Source organism: Oryctolagus cuniculus, chromosome 9 (assembly GCF_051225735.1).
Source record: "Oryctolagus cuniculus isolate XC-2025 breed Fujian yellow rabbit chromosome 9, ASM5122573v1, whole genome shotgun sequence".
NCBI lineage: Eukaryota > Metazoa > Chordata > Mammalia > Lagomorpha > Leporidae > Oryctolagus > Oryctolagus cuniculus.
The window spans coordinates 89362656-89381885 of record NC_142875.1 but is presented as its reverse complement, the minus strand read 5'-3'; the positions used below and the strand labels follow the sequence as shown (position 1 = coordinate 89381885).

The window sequence follows — 19230 nt, the reverse complement described above, 5'->3', positions numbered from 1 at the left end:
TTTACCTGTTTCCACTGGGGGATGGGAGCAGGGCGGCCCTGCTCAGGCAGGCAGCAGGATGGATGGCTGACCCCACGCTCTTGTGTCGGCTGTGACACACAGGCCAAGAATGAGAGAGGGACAGGACATGGAGACAAAACAAAATAAAATACATTAAGGGAAGAGAAGACATGAAAAAGGTACTGATGGAGGGACAGACACACATCTAAAAAGGCACTTCAAAAAGTTCATGGAAAAAATGAGTAAAATATATGTTTATTTTGGAGTGGGCATTTAGCCTAGTGATTAAGATGCTCACATTGCATATCAGAGAGCCTGGGTTCAATTCCTGACTCCAGCTTCTCATCAATGCAGACCTTGGGAGGGCAGTAGTGTGATGGCTCAAGTAATTGGCTCCTGCCACTTGCAGGGGAGATCTGGATTTGAGTTCCTGGCTCTGGCTTCAGTCTGCCCCAGCCCCTGCTGTTATGGGCATTTGGAGAGCGAAGTGGGATATGGGAGCTCGCTCTCTTTCTCTGTTCTCTCTGATAGAAGGCTAAAAAAAATAAAATAAATTTAGAAATCCATGCATCCAAGAGTCTTCACAAAATTCATGAAAAAAAAATCATATTATAAAAATATTATGCATAGATTTTAAAACTTTGCTGCACCAAAATCAACTTACTTTTAAATTCCATTTCTCACAAATTTTTTGAAGTACCCTTGTATGAACTGCGGGGGAAGGAGGCCGAATTAATCCCTAGAGATTTGCCTCCCTTAAACCAACAGAAAGTGTTGAAAAAGAGAAAAGAAAAATGCAACTTCGCCTTGGAAGCATCTTCCCTATTGGAATGCAATCCAGCCTTTCTGAGGCCTCTGGGCAACCTCCAGTGTTTCCCAACCAATAGGATCATCTTTCCTGTGGGTCATAGCATTAAAAGATTGGATGCAAAGACTAATAAGCAAAGACTAGAAGCAGGAAGGAGTTAGTTATGGTCAGGCATGGGTAAAGTCAGTCTCCCCTACCATCCTGGTCCATAGGAACAAGGGCTGATAAGTGTGGAGAAGATGAAGAAAGAAAGAGAACAAAGAAAGTGGTTCCCAGTCCCCTGGATGCTCTAGAAATTTTCAGTGTGAATCTCAAAATATCAGCCCTCCTCTTGTTAAGAAGTCTTAGTGACTTTTAGACAAGCAATGGGAAAATGAGACCTAACAGAGCATCTCAAGTCAAATGCTCTCATCCTAGCACTCTCAAACACAACTTCCAGGAGTGCAGGTCCTTGCAGGAGTGTAGGTCCCAAAATGTTCATATTCTTGATAATAGCCTACGAAAATTACCTGTAAAACATGGGAGAATCCTTACCACAAGGATGTGTACCTCTGTGTTTTATCATGAAAGATGAAAAATAACTGAAATACCCAACACTAGAACAAGAGTTATGAAAAGCATGGTACCTACACACACCATGGAATATGCTTATAAGAGTGTGGAACAACATAGAATGTGTCTAAAATTAAATGAAAAACATAATAGAAAAGTGTATCCTGGGGCCGGTGCTGTGGTGTAGTGGGTAAAACTGCCTCCTATAGTGCCAGCATCCCATAAGGGCGCCAGTTCAAGTCTCAGCTGCTCCACTTCTGATCCAGCTCCCTGCTAACATTCCTGGGAAAGCAGAGGAGGATGGCCCAATCCTTGGGCCCTTGCACCCACATAGGAGACCCAGAATAAGTTCCTGGCTCCTGACATTGGTTCAGCTGAGCTCCAGCCATGCGGCCATTTGGGGAATGAATCAACAGATGGAAGATCTCACTTCCACTCTCTTTCTCTCTTCTGTAACTGCATTTCAAATAAATAAATAAATCTTTAAAAATAAACAAACAGATTGTTTCTCAGGGTTTAGCAAACACTCAAAATAGGTATCCTTTAAAAAAAAAGTAAATACTAAGAATGATCTCAACTACGAAAAAAGGAACACATTGGAAAAAGAAAGCACAAAGAAATACAGCATAATATTAACAGAATTAGAGGTGCCTTAATTACCTTTACTATACTTCTCAGCATTTTCACTCAATATACTTCTTGTACAATTTAAATGTGTGTGTGTATGTGAAAATATACCTAAGTACAGATAGCTTAAGTGTGTATATACACACCTAAGTATGTAAGTATAGATAAGTAGATATGGGTACACATTTCTTAGGTCCCTCTGCTGCTTCTGTTAGACACTTCACACTTGAGTGCTGAAGATAACGTAGCCCCAGACACCTAAGATCAGCTTGTAACATGCTCACCTTGGCCACTACTAGACACAGGAAAGCCAGACACCAGTCCTGCCCATGAATCCAGGGGTCTGTGACTGAAAAGATCACTCTCTACTGTCTCACCTGCCCAAACCTGGATGAGTGAGGAAGCAGAAGGGATCTACCTGTCTCTTTATGCCCGTGGACTGTGGGGGTGCATTCTCTTCGAATTTGGCCAGCAGCTGGGTTGCCATGTACTTCACTTTGTTCTGGTTCCCGATGGCAATATCCATCCTCCTGTCTGTCAGAGTGCTCACCAGTGTTGGTCTTTCTCCTCTGTAGCCCCGAGGTGCTTCCTCCTAATGAACACAAAACATTCAAGGATCAGAATTGGTGACAGGAGGCCTTCCCAACACCTCCCTCAAAGGAGGCACTGTCAGTACCAAGCACAGAGGCTGGGAGTTATACTTTAGATTGAGCTTAACAGCTCTCTGACCTTCAAATGGAGTCAGCAAGACTTTGGCACACAGGGCAAAACAGATATACTCAGACTTGTGCTGGTATTGTCACATCCTAGGAAGGCCACTACACTTGGCCAAATGTGTGATTCCAAAAAGACAAGAAGGACTGAGTACACACATGTATATGTTCCCCTCATGCTCTCTGGAAAATTAAACAAAGACAAGAATCCACAGAAAAGCATCTGCCCCAGGAAATTCTCATAAAGTTTGTGTATGAAAAGCAATTTGGGAAGGGTTTAAAGCATAAATCAGCCAGATGAATCCTACCTCCTCTGATTGACTAGTCTTTCTCCTCTTTCCAGCACCATCCAAGTCCTTTTCCTTTTTATCCTGTACCAAGGGAGAAGTGATATGCATTATTCCAGTCACTACACCTTACCAATAAGCTTTGCAGCCAACAAAAAGACTCCTGCACATACCTTGGGAGAACGCTTACGGGAGATGGTCTGCCCCAGTTTGCTCAGGAAGGAGATGGGGGATTTGGTGCTGGCTATCAGGACTGCTTTCTCCTCAGCATTCAGGTCCAAAGTGTCTGTGAACAGAAATCAGCACAACTCAAGGGTAGGCTGGAGGGCACTGCAAAGTCTTGATTGCAACTACTCAGCCTTGCAGGAGGATCATGAGACCTTCAAGAGTTCTAAAGGTTCCTCAGCTCTGTGGGAAGCTTGTGGGTCTCAGCAGAAGACTCCTTAAAGGAAAGACACCTTTGGGTTTGGACACTGAGTCTCCGCTTTTCCATCAACATAAACAAAAACAACTTTCTTTCCCCCAGTCCACTTCAGTTATAAACACTTGCACTTTTGCTTTTCAAAAGCTGGAATCTGCTGATCGGGGTTACAGCAAGATGGAGAAGAAAGCAGAGGTATGTGACTCAGGGTCATGGGTTTCACTGCATACAGATGCCGTGTTCTCTGCTATGCCACAGGCCCCAGAGCAGCAACATCAGTGTTGAAGCTGTGGGTTTCTGTCATAAGAACTATATATCTGCTCAGGAGAAGCCACAGAAATACATGGCCTGGGAGACACTGGAGGATGGTACCATCAACTCTGTGGACTCCAATGTTATTAGTAATAACAGTAATTTTAAAAATTATACAAGGCCAATATTTGTTAAGTGGCTCCATTTGTCAAACGTTCTTCTTAGCATATCATAATGTGATTACATACATCATTCCCATTTTACACATTGGGAAACTAAGCTGTAGAGAAATTTACTAACTTCTCTAAGGTCAAACAAAGTGCTGGGATATAGACCCAAGGCTGCCACTATGGTCAACACTCTTAAACATTATGCTACATTTACTTCAAGGGGCAATAAATGAAAATAATTATTATCTGTAGCACTATGACAGAATGAGGCATCAGGCTGAGGGCTTAAAGATTTTTGGGAAACACTAAGATGTAGGAGTAGAAAGATAAACCAGGGGAGGAACACTAATAGAAGAAAGAAGGAAATGTACCGAGTATGGTAACATCACAGAAGCTCACAAGAGAGAATCTCAAGAAAAAGAATGTCTATCCACAGCGCTGAATTATGCCAAAAAGCCAAGTATGCAAGAGATAAGACACAAGAAATAGAACAGAAATTTGGCAAATCCCAGACACTCTGTTTCTGATCCAGCTTCCTGCTAATATGCCTGGGAAGGCAGCAGAGGATTGCCCAAGTGCTTGGGTCTCTGCCACCTGTGTGGGAGACCAGGATGGAGTTCCTGCCTCCTGGCATTAGCCTGGCCCAGCACTGGCTTTTGCACCCATTTGGGGAGTGAACCGGTGGATGGGAAATCTCTCTTTCTCTGTCTCTCTCTTTCTGTCACTCTGCCTTCCAAATAAATAAATAAATAAATACTTTTAAAAAAAAGTTTGAATAGGAATGATTTTTAACACACTTACAGATTTTAAGAGAGGGACTGGGGAAAGAGGGAGTGCCCATGATTACACAACTAGAGAAGAGAAAAGCAATGAACAGGAAACACAAGGGAAGCTCAGGTTTGCTGTCAGTAGTACTGATGAAGGATGCAGCTGGAAGAAAAGAAGAGACAGGCAGCAAGAGATGGAGGCCCTGCACACCAGCGCCCAGCAGGCCTTACCACTGGCGGGGAGCGAGTCCTGAAACATCTCGTAGAACTGAGTCAGGTACATCACCATGGACAGCTTGTCAGGTTCCCCCACGGAGGCCATCTCTTTGCCTGTCATGATGGGAGAGATGCCCAGTTCTTTCTCAGCAATATCGAAGGCCAGCTGGTTATTCTTCTCCACATTCTGCTCATCCAAAGAATCAAAATCTCTGAGAAACAGGATGAGGACAGTGTATCAAAACAGGTGACTGCCCTCAAACAAGAAAACAAAATATCACGGAATCACCACTTCTCAGACTTGAGGCTAAAATCCAGGGAGCAGACATTATGGACATTTGAGATCAAGCCCCTTGGTCTCTTCCCTTTCATTAAGGACATGAAAAGTATTCTCAAGAAGAAATGATTAAAGATCTACCCACTAAAGGGGGAAGAAGTTGAAAAACTCATGTTTTTGGTAACACAAATCTTACTAGTATGTAAGCTCAAGAAAGGAACCTAATTTTTATATGCATTCTCTTGTACCTTGTGTGTCATCTATATATAATAAATGACAGTAAATAATGATAAGAATCCTATTTGGATCAGATTGTTCCCAAGGGCTTAGGACTATCAGATCTGGTGGCCTTGGACCTGACCAACTGCTGCTGTACTAGATCAGCTCTGGTAAACCTTACTCAGCTTTCTTTGTGAGGGGAAGTTCCAAAACCTTCCTTAAAAAATTTTCCATTGCTAAATTTCCTGAGTTTTCCCAAGTATTTAGATGAATGATATTTCCTACTGGGGAAATGTTTTAAGCTTCTTGCTATTCACAGTAAAGACTGATAGAACTCTTTAGGTAATTTCAGATTAATTAGACAGTCCTTATTTTATGCTAACCTACTGACCCTGCTGCACTTTAATTGTTTAAAATTTATTTTCCTTGAAGATTAGAGCTATTCAACTATGGAGACTCTTCCTGAATGAAATCACCATAGTCTAACCAGAGCCAAATTCCCTACCTACTGCTTTGTGTTTTGAATAATTCCCCTAGACTTTTTCCAGGCAACAACTGGTCTGTTCTATCAGGAATGAACTTTCTCTGCCCCACATTCACAAGTCAACATCATCTACTAGGCTGCCCTCGACTACTCCTGTCTTCATCTTTTTTTCCCTTTGCCTTTCCTTTGAAACAAAAACTGATTAGCTAGTCCATCTTCTTTTCTTTTTCTTTATTTATCTGGGAAGGCAAAGACACACACACACACACACACACACACACGGTGAGGGCAAAACAAACAAAAAACAGAGACAGAGATCTCCCATCTACTGGCTCACTTTCCAATTGCCCACGAAGGCCAGGGCAAAGCCAGGAGCCAGGAATTCAAACCTGGTCTCCCGTGTGGGTGGCAGGGACCCAACTGCTTGAGCCACCTGCTGTCTACTATGGTATACATTAGCAGGAAGCTGGAATTAGGGGCAGAGTTGGGACTAGAGCTCAGCTATTCTGATATGCAATGTGGGCATCCCAAGTGGTATCTTAACTGCTAAAGCAAATACCCATCCCATCTGGCCCATCATCTAAAATAGTTCTGTGTCATATTTTTATTTCTTTCTCTTTTTTGGTCATAATCTTTCTTGAGCTGCTTCCCTTCTTTAGTGGGAATAATAAGCCTTATTTTCATTTACTTTTTACCAGCTTCTAGATGAGCCAAGGACAGGTGCACCTGAGGTCTCTCACTTTTATCCAAGTAAATCAGAATCCCCATTTTGAATCCACACCATGCAAGGCTGTTTTTACAAGCTCTTGCCTCATTAGTTTGTAACCATCACATGAATAGCAACCATGTCATTTAGAATTCCTTAGGCAATCATTAAAACAAAACAAACAAAAATTGGGCCCTTAAGTGATAAAAAGGACAGGCAGCCAAAGTAATTCAACATGTTCAACTCCTGTTTCTGAATCTTTTGTTTGGCTTCCATGGTAACAAATGCCTCTGGGGGAAATCTGAGTGCACTGGTCACCACAGCAGACAGAAGGTCATCCCAGTGAACTGACTAGACAGGTGAATGAAGAATAGCCAAAACAGATGTTACTGGTACACGTGGGTAATATAACACAAGTTTCCTGGACTTGACAGAATATGTCTGCAAGAAAACGCAATCTTAAAACAAAGAAAATATGCCAATGAACCATGATAAATTGGGGAAGTATTCATTGCTTTCATTTTCTTGGCAGTGACATGTTTACCTGGAGTTGGCTAAATGTTCTAACCATGTCTGCCTTGCAGCCAAAAGCATTTCAGAGGTAGCTGGACAAAATGAAGAGTTCACCTAGGGGCTAACAGTTTTTTCCCTTGTGTGAAGTTAATAGGCCCAGGTGGATGTCAAAACCATTTTGACATTATGAATGCTGTGATTTAAAAAATGCAGCTGATAATTTCTGGGTTGAGCTATATAATGCTTGACACATGGAGTTGTATTATGACTTCTAGAGAAAGTATCTCACTGTGTACCTCATTCTAGAAAAAGTGAGACCAGAGTGCTCTGAGAATTTGGGGGATACAAAATAAAACAACAAAGCTTAGTCAGAACTTACATCAGGTCGGGGCGATACCTATGGATAATGGCACACAGGGCCAAGCCACTTTTCCACGACATGGTGAGATCTGTCACATTCACTCCGGCGTAGCCATCTGTCTGCCTTTGGCACCAACCCAAGAGTTTGCTCGAACGAGCTACAGATTCTAAAACAACAACAACAAATATTTCTGGAAGTGTGGTCACCTGGTAACACTGACCAGATCCTCTTTGTAGTGCACATATCCAGTTTGAGAAGTGACTGAACAGAGGATATGGATTAAACAGCCATTACTAGTTTTTAAAAGAAAGGAACAAGGAATGAGGAATATAGTTATATAAATGGTATCATGATGGTGGAATTTCATATAGATAAGAAACTACCAAGTTATCCAGATTCTGAGGTCAGTGTCCATCCCCTAACAGGCTGCTAAGTCACATACAGAGCAATCCAGACCTATTCATGCTGGACCTAGTACTCTCCTAGGTACTGCTGGAAACTGAAAGAAACAAAAGAGTGCCACCTGCTGAGCTGTCATCCTTAGTGGCTGCAGTTCTAGGAGTTTCCTGGGGAGCCACTTGGGCAGCTGGCTGAGGAAGCCTTGTCCCTACAAAGTAACACTGGGGAGACGAGATGAGAAAGGTTCATTCTATCCAGCAGCACATCAGGCCAAAAGCAAACAAAACCTTGCTCTTATGCTTTCCAAGGTTCCAAGCAATTTGCCAAGTGGAGAAACTCTGCAGGGCTATAATGCCAAGAAAGCCAAGGACTCTGGACCATGTGTGGCTCCCTATGTTACAAGTTACCACTTCTGGAAAAACTGAATAGGCAAATATATATACTTAAAGGTTTTTCTGTTCATTGAAATATCGTCTAAAATCCAAACAGCCTCCATAAAATCCCTTTGTTTTAATCACATCAAAAGCTCTTATGGAGCATTTGAAAGAATCTGTAAACTCCTATTTATGTTTAAGAAAAGAGTTTTACCTTACTAAGATAGCTGAAAATATTTAGCTTGTACTCAATCAGGCTAAATACAGTTTTCATTTAAGTCATTCACAGGGAAAATGTATTCTTTTTTTTTTTTTTTTTTTTTTTTTTTTTTTTTTTTGACAGGCAGAGTGGACAGTGAGAGAGACAGAGAGAAAGGTCTTCCCTTGCCGTTGGTTCGCCCTCCAATGGCCAGCGCGCTGCGGCCAGCGCACCACGCTGATCCGATGGCAGGAGCCAGGTACTTCTCCTGGTCTCCCATGGGGTGCAGGGCCCAAGCACTTGGGCCATCCTCCACTGCACTCCCTGGCCACAGCGGAGAGCTGGCCTGAAAGAGGGGCAACCGGGACAGAATCTGGCGCCCCGACCTGGACTAGAACCCGGTGTGCCGGCGCTTCGAGGCGGAGGATTAGCCTAGTGAGCCGTGGCGCCGGCCGGAAAATGTATTCCAAAGCTACACACAGAGCTACTCCAACTCTTGGCTCAGAGACTAATTTTATTCAGATGCCTCCTGAGTCCGTCCATCCGTCCATCCATCCATCCATCCATCATTATGCACTGGGCAACTTCAATCTTTCAGGCTCTGAAATAATAGTTACTAGATATGCCGTCTCTACTTTCAAGAAAGTGACAGCTCAGCTGAGAAAACAAAGATGTTTCCAACTGCCTGTGGCTCCTCACACCCACTCTGAGAGCCACAGCATGCTTACTTCAAAACGTCCAAACAGAACTTAGACCATCTCACTGCCCCATTTCTTTTTTTGGACTGATATAGCTCCATCCACTAAGACCTATCTCTTGCCCCAAAGGGCAATCAATGGCCAATGCCTATGGATTTTGGCTCAATATTCTCTCTCACATAACTAGTAATGGCAGTGACAAAGTGTTTGTCATTCTGACCATTCACTGCATGCCAGGCAGCATAATGAGCACATGAGCACACTATACATGTCACAGAATCCTCATGCTCTGTGGAAGGTAGGCATTGCTACTGTCACTTCACAGACAAAGAAAACAAAGCTCAGAGATGCTCAATAACCTGCTGAGGGCTACACACTTCACAAGCAGCAGAGCCTGGAGTGGGACCTGGCCCCACCTTACCCCAAACTCCAAGTCCCTCTAACTATGCTCTGTTATCTACTCCTCTTGCCATCCAGCACTAGTGCCAGATTTAGGCCTTAACCACCTGTAGCTGAACTACCTAACTGGTTTCCTGCCTTTGGCATTTCCTTCTCCAGTCCATCTTACAGGGAGCTGACTGAGGGTATTCAACGCCACTCTTCCTTCATAAAAATCCTCAGGGATTCCTCAAGACATGCAAAATATGCAACAACTTTTTACCATATCCTTGCAATGTCATAGGAGCAAGGTATGCCACTACTTTTTCCATAAAATCTTCCCCAAAACCTTAGTATACTCTCTCTCTTCTCCCAACTCCAGCACCCATATACATATGTGATTTATCTCCATATTCCCAACTTTTTGTTGTGGGGACCAGTCTAGGGCATTGTCAGAGGTTTAGCGGCATCCTCCCCTTGTCAGGATGAAAATGTCCTTAGAGTAAAAACTGCCTCAGTCAGTTCTACACATGTGTAACAGCTCAGTGCATGAGAACAGGCTTCTCTGAGTAGGTTACCAGCACTAAACAAGGTCATCACCAGAACTTACCATTGCGAGTCAACTTTGGAGTGGTTCGGGAATTCACCAGGTTCTCCATTTCCAGATGAATATCTTTCATTTCTCCAGTGTCATATAAATGGCGTACCTGGCAGAAAGTGAAAAAGAAGGCAGATAAACACCAAGTAACAAAAGACCCCAAGACCAGAAGGACTAAGGTAAAAGACTGAGAAAGCAGTCTGGGTGAAGATTATGCAGAAGTTATGATGATGATGGCCTTTAAATTCTGTAAGGATGAGGTAAGGTTATAGAGAAACAGAGAAGAGTGTACAGTAATGCAGGCCCCTGTAATAGCCTCTGTTGACCATCGTTGCCCATTAACTGCAGAATATGGACTCTTCAGAAACTCAACCACACCTACATACAAAAGGCTTAATTGTGCAAATTTCAGACAAAAGAAGGATAAAATTATTAAATAATAATATAGACAAATACTCATATATCAAAGAGATTGCCATGTAAAAACTTTTGAACTCAGAATTATTACTGTAAGATTAATTCTTACTGTAAGATCATTCTCAGTAATAACATCTTATACTTAAGAGAGGGTTTTCATCTTTCAAAGTTCTTCCAAGTGCCCTCAGAATGATACTTTGAGTAGACAGGAATGATCGTCTCCATTTTTCAAGTGAAAAATGGAAGTTCTGGGGCTGGTGCTATGGCACAGATTAAGCCACTGTCTGTGGTGTTGGCATCCCATATAGGCACTAATTTGAGTCCCAGCAGCTCCACTTCCAAACCAGCTCCTTGCTAATGCACCTGGGAAAGCAGTGGAAGATGGCCCAAGTGCATGGGCCCATGCAACCATGTGGGAGACCCAGATGAAACTCCTGGCTCCTTCTGGGGAGTGAACCACTGAATGGAAGACATCTCTCCCTCCCTCTCTCTCCTTTTCAAATAAATCTTTTTAAAACAAAACAAACAAAAAACCCTGAAGTTCTGAAAAAGTGAAATGCAGGTTTTCAGGTCACAAATGTGAGTGCCAGTAACACGAAGGGAAGCCATGTCTCTGATGACTGAACAAGCATTCTTCCCTACAATATGCAGTTTGAATTAAGAGCCTGGGACAAAGTCCTGGAGCTACTGTCTTTGTCATGTTTGATATTCGTTCTGTAAGTCACCTAATGCCTCCATGCCGTAGCAGCTGACCTGTGGATGGAGAATGACACCCACTTCCGCCAATTCAGAGCAACAGCTAACTGATCACTAAAAGTGTGTTTATGTTTGGTATTAGCAGCAAACATGGCTATATACACTTCAGTATATCAGAGTTCTGATCAGTCATGAGAATGGGTCCATATGTACTGGAAGGTTCTTACCTGGCTTGGTCGGAGGAAGTTGACATTAATATTAGGATACCTAGTAACAGGGTCGATACTATATTTGCTGAAGTTTTTGCTCACATTCTCAGGGGTGGTCTGGGGCAGTAATCTGTAGATGCTTTCCCTGCAACAACAAACAATGATCTACTCAGCACACTGACAAGTACCTGAAACACCTCTCTTCCTCTTTATAATATTTCTATTTTTTGAGAGTCCACCAAATCACAAATCCCCATCCTCCATCAGTTTCCTCCAACCCCATCTCAGTCCTTGCTTCTCACACCTAGCACCTTGGTGACTCCACAAGCACTGGACTAGCTAAACACAAAGGAGAAGACCAGGCATAATGTTTGTGGGCAGTCACAAATGCCTGACATCTTTCAAGATGATCAATTTACTGTTTTGCTTTTATTTTTTTCAAGAATGCCAATTAGTTTCTAAGAAAACTACAGATGGAGAGGGCTGGCATTGTTGTGCAGTGGGTTAAACCACTGATTGGGACACCTACATCCATACTGGAGTGGCAGTTCAAGTCCTAGGTACTCTGTTTCTGACCCAGCTTCCTGCTAATGTGCCTGGGGAAGGCAGCAGAAGATGGTCCAAGTGGTAGCCAGCATTGTGGTGTAGCAAGTAAAGCTGCCGCCCGTGACACTGGCATCCTATATGGGTGCCAGTTCATATTCCCGGCTGCTCCACTTCTGATCCAGCTTCCTGCTAATGGCCTTGGGAAAGCAGTGGAAGATGACTCAACTGTTTGGGCCCCTGCCATCCATATGGGAGACCTAGATGAAGCTCGTGGCTCCTGGCTTTGGCCCTTGCCTCCACTGGCTGGTGGAGGCATTTGGGGGAGTAAACTAGGGAATGGGAGATCTGTCTGTGTCTTCCTGCCTTTCTAATAAATTAAATTTTTTAAAAGGACATCAAATCACAGATTAACAAAGAACCTGACACTGTATTTATCCAGAATACTTTAAGCAACAGATTTAAAGTGGTAAAATGATATTGATTACCAATTTCATCCAGAAAATTTTCTCTCTTTAGTTCCTCTAGTCAAGGCATTGGCCCTTTATCAGCAAGCAAATCCTAGGATTTTTACCTCAGTTGCAAAAACCTGGTTGAAAATATCTGACATATATGAGTTAGAAAAACATTTATAAGCAATTTGATGTTTGCCATTTAATTCTATCACTTTTAATTTCTTCTCTTCTTTCATTAGTTTAAGTCTTGCTGGTTTAAAGACAAGAGGATCTAATTTACTATTTCAAAGTATTTGTTCCTACAACTGTCATAAAGGAATCAATGGTCTACAAAGATTCAGATACCATTTGTCAATTCAATTTGGAAAGGGATAAGAGAAGAGCAGGTGGATTAGATAATCTTGAATTTTCTATGATTTTATGAAATAGTCTTAATAAAGACAGGACTAAAGAAGGAAGGAAGGGGGGGACTTGTGTTTTGCCTACAGAGTAAATCACCACTTTCTCACAGATCCTTCGTGGAAAAAAGGCAGGGTCACTTCCTATTACCTCTCTGCCAGGACTTCCAAGGGACTTGTTCCTAGAGACCAACTTCGTACCATCCAGGCAGAGTCCATAGCAGCTAGAAAGCCCCGGGCTATTCCTGTTCCCATTGGCCAGAAAGGCTATGAAGAAGACAGAAGACAAAGAATTAAAATGAATCCCCTTTGAAAGAGGGAAACTAAACTGAGGAACTAAGAAGGAGCTTGCCGTTGACAGTACTGTTCAGCGACTGCTCAGACACCAGACTCCTGTACTTCACAAACCCACACAGGGGCAGGCACAAAGAGCCACAGCGCTCCCACCCACACCTGGCAAGTCAGGGTTCCCAGTGTCCTGTAATCCACCCTGCATGCTGGTGGGTACAGCTCCGTGAGGAGGTTCCCCATGCTTTGCAATGCTGAAGATGCTTCCTCCACAATGGGAACACCGAGATTCAGTCCTGATGTGGCTCCTTGCCACTGCCTCGCCATCAAGTGCTGCCACCCTTCTCACTCACCTCCAGGAGGCTATCCCCAACCAGAGCCACTAGAAGCTGGTGTCCGTTGTGCTCCCGCACCAAGGCAGCATTCTCGGAGGCATACATGCAAGTGAAGTCAAACATGGCCACGTCAGGCTGCCCGTAGTGATTGATGGCGAAATCCAAAGAGGGCAGCTGCTGCTGTGTGGAGAAGTCCGCTGCCTCCCTGGCGTAGTTCAACAGAGCCTCTTGGTCCACGTTCTCCCGGGAAAGCAAGAGCTCTGTATCAGCGTAGTCCTGTCTCCAGAGAGGGGAGAGGCTCAAGATGGAACAGCCTAGGCGCGGATTGACAGGCTTAGCCAGCCAGAGCCATGCTGCATGTGCCAGACAGAACCTCATCTCTCAGCTTTTCTTTCCCCCAAAGCAGTTTCACCCTCCCAAGCTTCATCTATTTCACAAACTAAAAAGGGAACTGGAGGTGGGGGCTGTTTCTAAGGTAGTAAAGACTCTGCCCCCAAAAATACAGTCTTGGCTTTTCCATTCTCTTGGAGCAAGGCACACCACTCTGAACCCATCCAATCTGCCTCAATGAGTTGTTCCAGGTATCAAATATAATAATTTATATGATGGTACCGTTTAAGCTGTAAAAGCATTTTGTAGTCTATGTTATCTTCCACAATATCTTCTGGGTAGCAAGTAGCTTTTGGCAACTGGTGGGGTGGGGGTGGGAGGGCACATGAAACACTCAGCTGTGCACAATTTGTCATCTCCAAAGGAAGAACTCAAAAGCCTTAGAGCAAAGAAGATGTGGAGGTAGAAGCAACAGTGGTCCAAGAGGCTGAGGAGGAACATGGGCCAGAGGTGTTCAGAACAACACATAACGTTCTCAAAGGCTCTATGGAAACCCACTGACACAAGCAATGACAGTGCTTTCCACATACTGGGAGTCTTCAAAAAAGTTCATGGAAATGCATACTATGAAAAAACTATGTTCAGATTTCAAAACTGTCTTGCACCAAAACAAACTTACTGTTTTAACTTCATTTTTCCAAGAACTTTTTGAAGAACCCTCATAAAGGAATGAAAAATCCCTTTTTTGCCTTGAAAGTTCCTGGCATACTAAGCCAAGTTCTTTATTCTCCTCAAGTGGGACCCATGGTTTCTGAGTGCCTCTGATGATGCTTTGAGCTACCACTACAAGATGTTAAACACCAAGCACTCAAGTTGATTGTGAAAATAGTGTTTGTTCAGCACTGAGTAAGTAGTTACAATGGGTTTAGTTTTAGAAGCACACACAGGAGACTTGGTTCCTGCCTTCCACAAAAATAAAAAGGCAGAATAAATCAGGTCTTGGCATTCTGGACTCTTCCCATCTAATTGCAACTGACAACCATGGTTCCACCTAGACAGCACACTGTACTTATCACGGCCATTTCTTACTTATGGGAAAATAACAGCCCCAGATAATCAACAAGCTCATTTTCTAAAGCATTGAACCAACACCTCTTGGGTAGAATGGTTGCTTCTCTGCACACACACAGGACCTCTATGTGAGAAACAGACACGCAGTTCTTGGGCAAAAGGAGTCTCTGTGCTGCAGGCACGTGCTCATCACTTGCTCTCCACTCTGCTCTCAGATAAGGCAGTGGTGTAATTCAGACTCACACGACTTGACTCATTCCCATCCTGCAGAGACAAGGACTCCCTGACATTCAGCCATGAGTCTCTGGTGGGAACTGTACCAGCCTAAATCAGGTCATCTAATACCTCTTTGCCTCTATCCTCATTACAAGGGGACAGTGATTCTTATGTTTAAACCAATGAAACCTAACAAGAAAGGCTCCTTAAGTAACTCTGCCCTGTGGTTCTGAGCTCAGATCCTCATCTCAGGGTATACAATGAACTCAAAAAAAGGCTAAACTGGCCCTGACATTAAGTCCTTGCTGTTCTGTTATAAAAAGGCCTATATATCTTGACCTAGACCATGCTGTCTGGACTTCTGACAACTTTTTCCATTGTAAAACCAGAACTACTGCCAGGCTCCCACAAACACCAGTTACTTCTTGGACAAATCCCCTTCCTCTATGATCTATTAACAAACCAATTCCCAGTTATATATGGAATGCATTATAATCAAAATCAAACAACCCAGTATTAAACTGAACATTTATGCATAGGATGATATCTGAGACTTACTTTCATACAGTTCAATGGTGGAACGGGAGAATGGGCTGGGGACTGTTGCTGTAGCGTAGCAGGTCAAGCCACCTGCAGTGCCAGCATCCATATGGGCGCCGGTTCTAGACCTGGCTGCTCCACTTCTGATCTAGCTCTCTGCTACAGCCTGAGAAAGCAGTAGAAGGCCCAAGACCTTGGGCCCCTGTACGCACGTGGGAGACCCAGAAGAAGCTCCTGACTCCTGGTTTTAGATTGTGCAGCCCCGGCCATTGTGGCCAACTGGGGAGTGAACCAGTGGAGGGAAGACCTTTCTTGCTCTGTCTCTCCTTCTCTTTCTGTGTAACTCTTTCAAATAAATAAATAAATCTTAAAAAAAAAAAAAACAACACACACACACTGGCTATGTGTTGATAGTTGTTAAAGCTAGATGATGGGCACAAGAGAGATCACTCTATTATTCTCTCTACTTTTGTATATACTTGCAATTTTCCTTAATAAAAAATTTTTACAGTTAAACTAAAAATATCAGGGATTCTATTCTCAGGTAATACCTCCAGTGCTCATTTTCAATTCCATCCATTAAAATCCCATCAGAAAATAAAATTCTTTCTCTTGGTAATCATATTAAACGGTTCAATAAGAAAGAGGTTTGAAAGAAAGCTGTTGCTCACATGCAAGATCACGCCTTTCTCCAGTAAACTCTGTTTTTTGGCTGTCATTACGAAATAGTGTGTGTCATCCTTATAGTAGACGATGTTCTCCAAATCAATACCTGAGAAGAAAACAACCAAACAGGCACAGATAAGGGTCTGCTGAGGGTAGGGCACAAGGACAGCCAGAATGGTTGTTCATGGATCTACAGAGACAAGGACTGCAAAACTCCAGCTAAGGAAAGATGCCTAAATCCAGATTCTTACTTACTGCACATGTAGTTCATGAAAATTGGGGATTGTTGCTTCTTGTCGTATCGTTCTAGGATTCGTTCAGTATCCTAAGTTATCCTAAACAATGAATGATGATAAAAGGAAGGGGTGGGCATTTGACCTAGAGATTAAGACATCATTTAGGATGTCTGCCTCCCATATTGGAGTGCCAGGTTTGAATCTTAGCTCTGCTCTCCATTCCAGCTTCCTGGGAGGTTGCAGATAATGGTTCAAGTACTTGAGTCCCTGTTACCCGCGTGAGGGACCTAGACTGAGTTCTCAGCTCCTGGCTTTGTCCTGGCCTAGCCCTGGATATTACGAGCATTTGGGGTGTGTACAAACAGATGGGAGACATCTATATCTCTCTTTGCCTTTCAAATAAATAAAATAAATAATGATAAATTGAAAAAATTCGAAAATAAATATAAATATGGGAAAACAAAAATGACGAAGAAAGAAATGAGAGAGAGAGAGAATGAGAGAAGAGAGGAGAGAAGAGGAGAGGAAAAGAGAGGAGAGATAGGGAAGGGGAGGATTGGGGAGGGGAGGGAGAAAGACTAGCTTTATAAGAGGGTTTGGGTTATCATGTTAAACCTCTCTGGTGGTCATTAAGGAAGATGGAGGAACCTCCCAGAATCTTAAGAACAGGATAGTGCCTGGAAGTAGATACTGAACTATTTAATTTTTAATTTGAGTAATCTAAAAATAAATGAAATAGTAGTCATGTTCAAGAAAACAGAAAATGAAGGCACCTTTATGTTGCAGAAAATTATCTGAGTTAATCTATTCAAAAGCTATCACAGAACAGTCTCACTCTGATCTAGCACATGGTTTGCTTTCAGTCCAAACTAGCACTTGGAAAAAGACCTCATACTTAATACCTAAAGTCAGGTTCTCAATAAAATCAGGAACTACCCATCAGCAGCCAGGTACACTGAGTACCCTGACTTAGCAGAGGAGTAGGGTTTGGTAAGAGTTGGTTGCAGAATTATTACTTTAAAGCAAATCAATACAAGAGAACAAAACCCAGAGCTTCCTGTCATTGTGAGGATTTAGAATAGTGGAGAAGTCCAGTGATGGGAAGCAACAGCCAAGAACAAAGAATGGGAGGACAGACTCCACAGCAATGTCACTGGACTTCTCCAGGATTCTAAATCTTCCTCAGCGATTGATGGATCTGGGTGTTGCTTCTCTTTATTGATTTGTTTCAAAATATTAATTTGCCTTCTACCAACTCTTTCCAAATTGCTACCCACCCTTCAGACCCCAGGGAGAAAGTCACCAGTACTGCTTTGGCAGCCTCTTTACTGACCTGTAGCTTCTCTCAGTTCCTGGAAAAACTTCTGGTTGAATATAAAAGCCACACCACTGATCTCTTCCACTTTGGCTTCTGCTGTTGTATTTCGGTTAATAAAATTTGCAGTAATGGCAATGGCCAGTTTGCCACGAAACTCTTTCCGACGAAATCCTGGAGGAAAAGAAATTTCCAGAGGTGGCAATAGTTGGCTAGAGAAGAAGGAAGATCACTTTAATTGAGGGAGTGTGTGTTGATAAAGACATCAGGGAAATTATAGAACCGGAATAAATGAGAAAATTTTAGGCCAGCTCTTCTCTATCTGAAAATAAGTTGTTTACCTGCCAAACAACATAACCAAAACCTGACCAACCTTTTCAAAAACAGAATCCCTGTGTATGTGTGTTAGTGGGGAGGGGAGGATGGAATCCTTTTTAGATGCAGATTAAATCCTGCAGGGTCACCGCTAAAAGTATAGCTCATCCTTGAATTAGCTATACTGACATGAATGCCTTGTAAGATGTGATCCAAGTACACCGTGTCAAGAGGAAGGCTGGGCCTATCAATTAGAATATGGAGCACACATGCAGATTCTTAGGAATATGGACTCTGATGACAAAAATCTTACCTCAGGGTAGAAAAGGATAGGCTTTCACTCTGCTATGAACAAGACAAAGGACCCTAGATCAATACCTTCCAAGGTGTTCCTGCGGCCATCCCCACCGATGATCACTTCAAATTCATACTCTGATACAGGATGAGTTTTGGGGTGTACCAGTGCCCTCCAACCTATCCCTGTGGACCAAAGGCAAGGTCTTCATCATAGTGACACATCCATACCCAGGCATACAGACTACACAGAACCCTGAACCCAAAACAACATGTGTAACATGGGGTTCAAACCACAGAAAGTAAGAAGCTTTGAAGAGGGCTCACAAAGCAACCTCTCAACCACAGAATTTTCTATAGTATAAGTGCTGGCAATGCTATTACTACATCAAAGGCCTCTTCATGAAGCCAAAAGTCCATGAAGACACAGGCTATACATATGGAGAAGCCCTTTAACTTACAGAAAATGATTTATAGGTTCCTCTAGTTTTCTCCTTGAGCTCATCCTTTCTCACCAATCCAATGCCCTTTAATGCCTTCATTTGTCCAATACAACTTACGTTCATTCTCTTGATCCTCGGGAGGCTGCACAAGTCCTTGGAATTCCACATTGACATGTATTTCAATGCCTAGGATCAAGGCTACTTTCAAGAGTATTAGTTGGAGCTGACGGATACCTAGGTGAATACAAAGATTATGTTGGGGAAACTATACTGGGAAAAGAGTCACCAGCAGCAGTTTCCTACTCATGGTCCACCCATCCACTTATGCATAGTTTATTCAGATTTCCAATGCCTTTTGCAGCAGGAGATATTTTCCAAGCCATGCTCCATAACTTCTTTCTTTCTTTTTCTAAGAGTAAATATATTTTACTGGAAGAACTCTTC

The 19230-nt window shown here is 42.9% G+C and overlaps 1 protein-coding gene across 45 annotated transcripts in view; it reads right to left on the bottom strand.

Annotated features, from left to right (window-relative positions):
- Positions 1 to 19230, bottom strand: part of MICAL3 (microtubule associated monooxygenase, calponin and LIM domain containing 3) — a 232899-nt gene that overhangs the window by 92974 nt on the left and 120695 nt on the right. For 33 of the 45 annotated variants that reach the window (XM_008250134.4, XM_089304321.1, XM_008250137.5 and 30 more), the window contains 14 exons: positions 18904 to 19020; positions 18428 to 18529; positions 17753 to 17908; positions 16189 to 16289; positions 13379 to 13636; positions 12889 to 13004; positions 11360 to 11486; positions 10032 to 10128; positions 7392 to 7539; positions 4829 to 5025; positions 3161 to 3273; positions 3009 to 3071; positions 2406 to 2579; positions 6 to 89 (listed from right to left, as the gene is read on the bottom strand). In XM_008250134.4, the coding sequence (XP_008248356.1) occupies positions 6 to 89; positions 2406 to 2579; positions 3009 to 3071; positions 3161 to 3273; positions 4829 to 5025; positions 7392 to 7539; positions 10032 to 10128; positions 11360 to 11486; positions 12889 to 13004; positions 13379 to 13636; positions 16189 to 16289; positions 17753 to 17908; positions 18428 to 18529; positions 18904 to 19020 (1853 nt within the window). The remainder of the gene's footprint in view (positions 1 to 5; positions 90 to 2405; positions 2580 to 3008; positions 3072 to 3160; positions 3274 to 4828; positions 5026 to 7391; positions 7540 to 10031; positions 10129 to 11359; positions 11487 to 12888; positions 13005 to 13378; positions 13637 to 16188; positions 16290 to 17752; positions 17909 to 18427; positions 18530 to 18903; positions 19021 to 19230) is intronic. The other 12 variants (XM_089304311.1, XM_008250141.5, XM_008250148.5 and 9 more) reach the window with 1 other exon arrangement.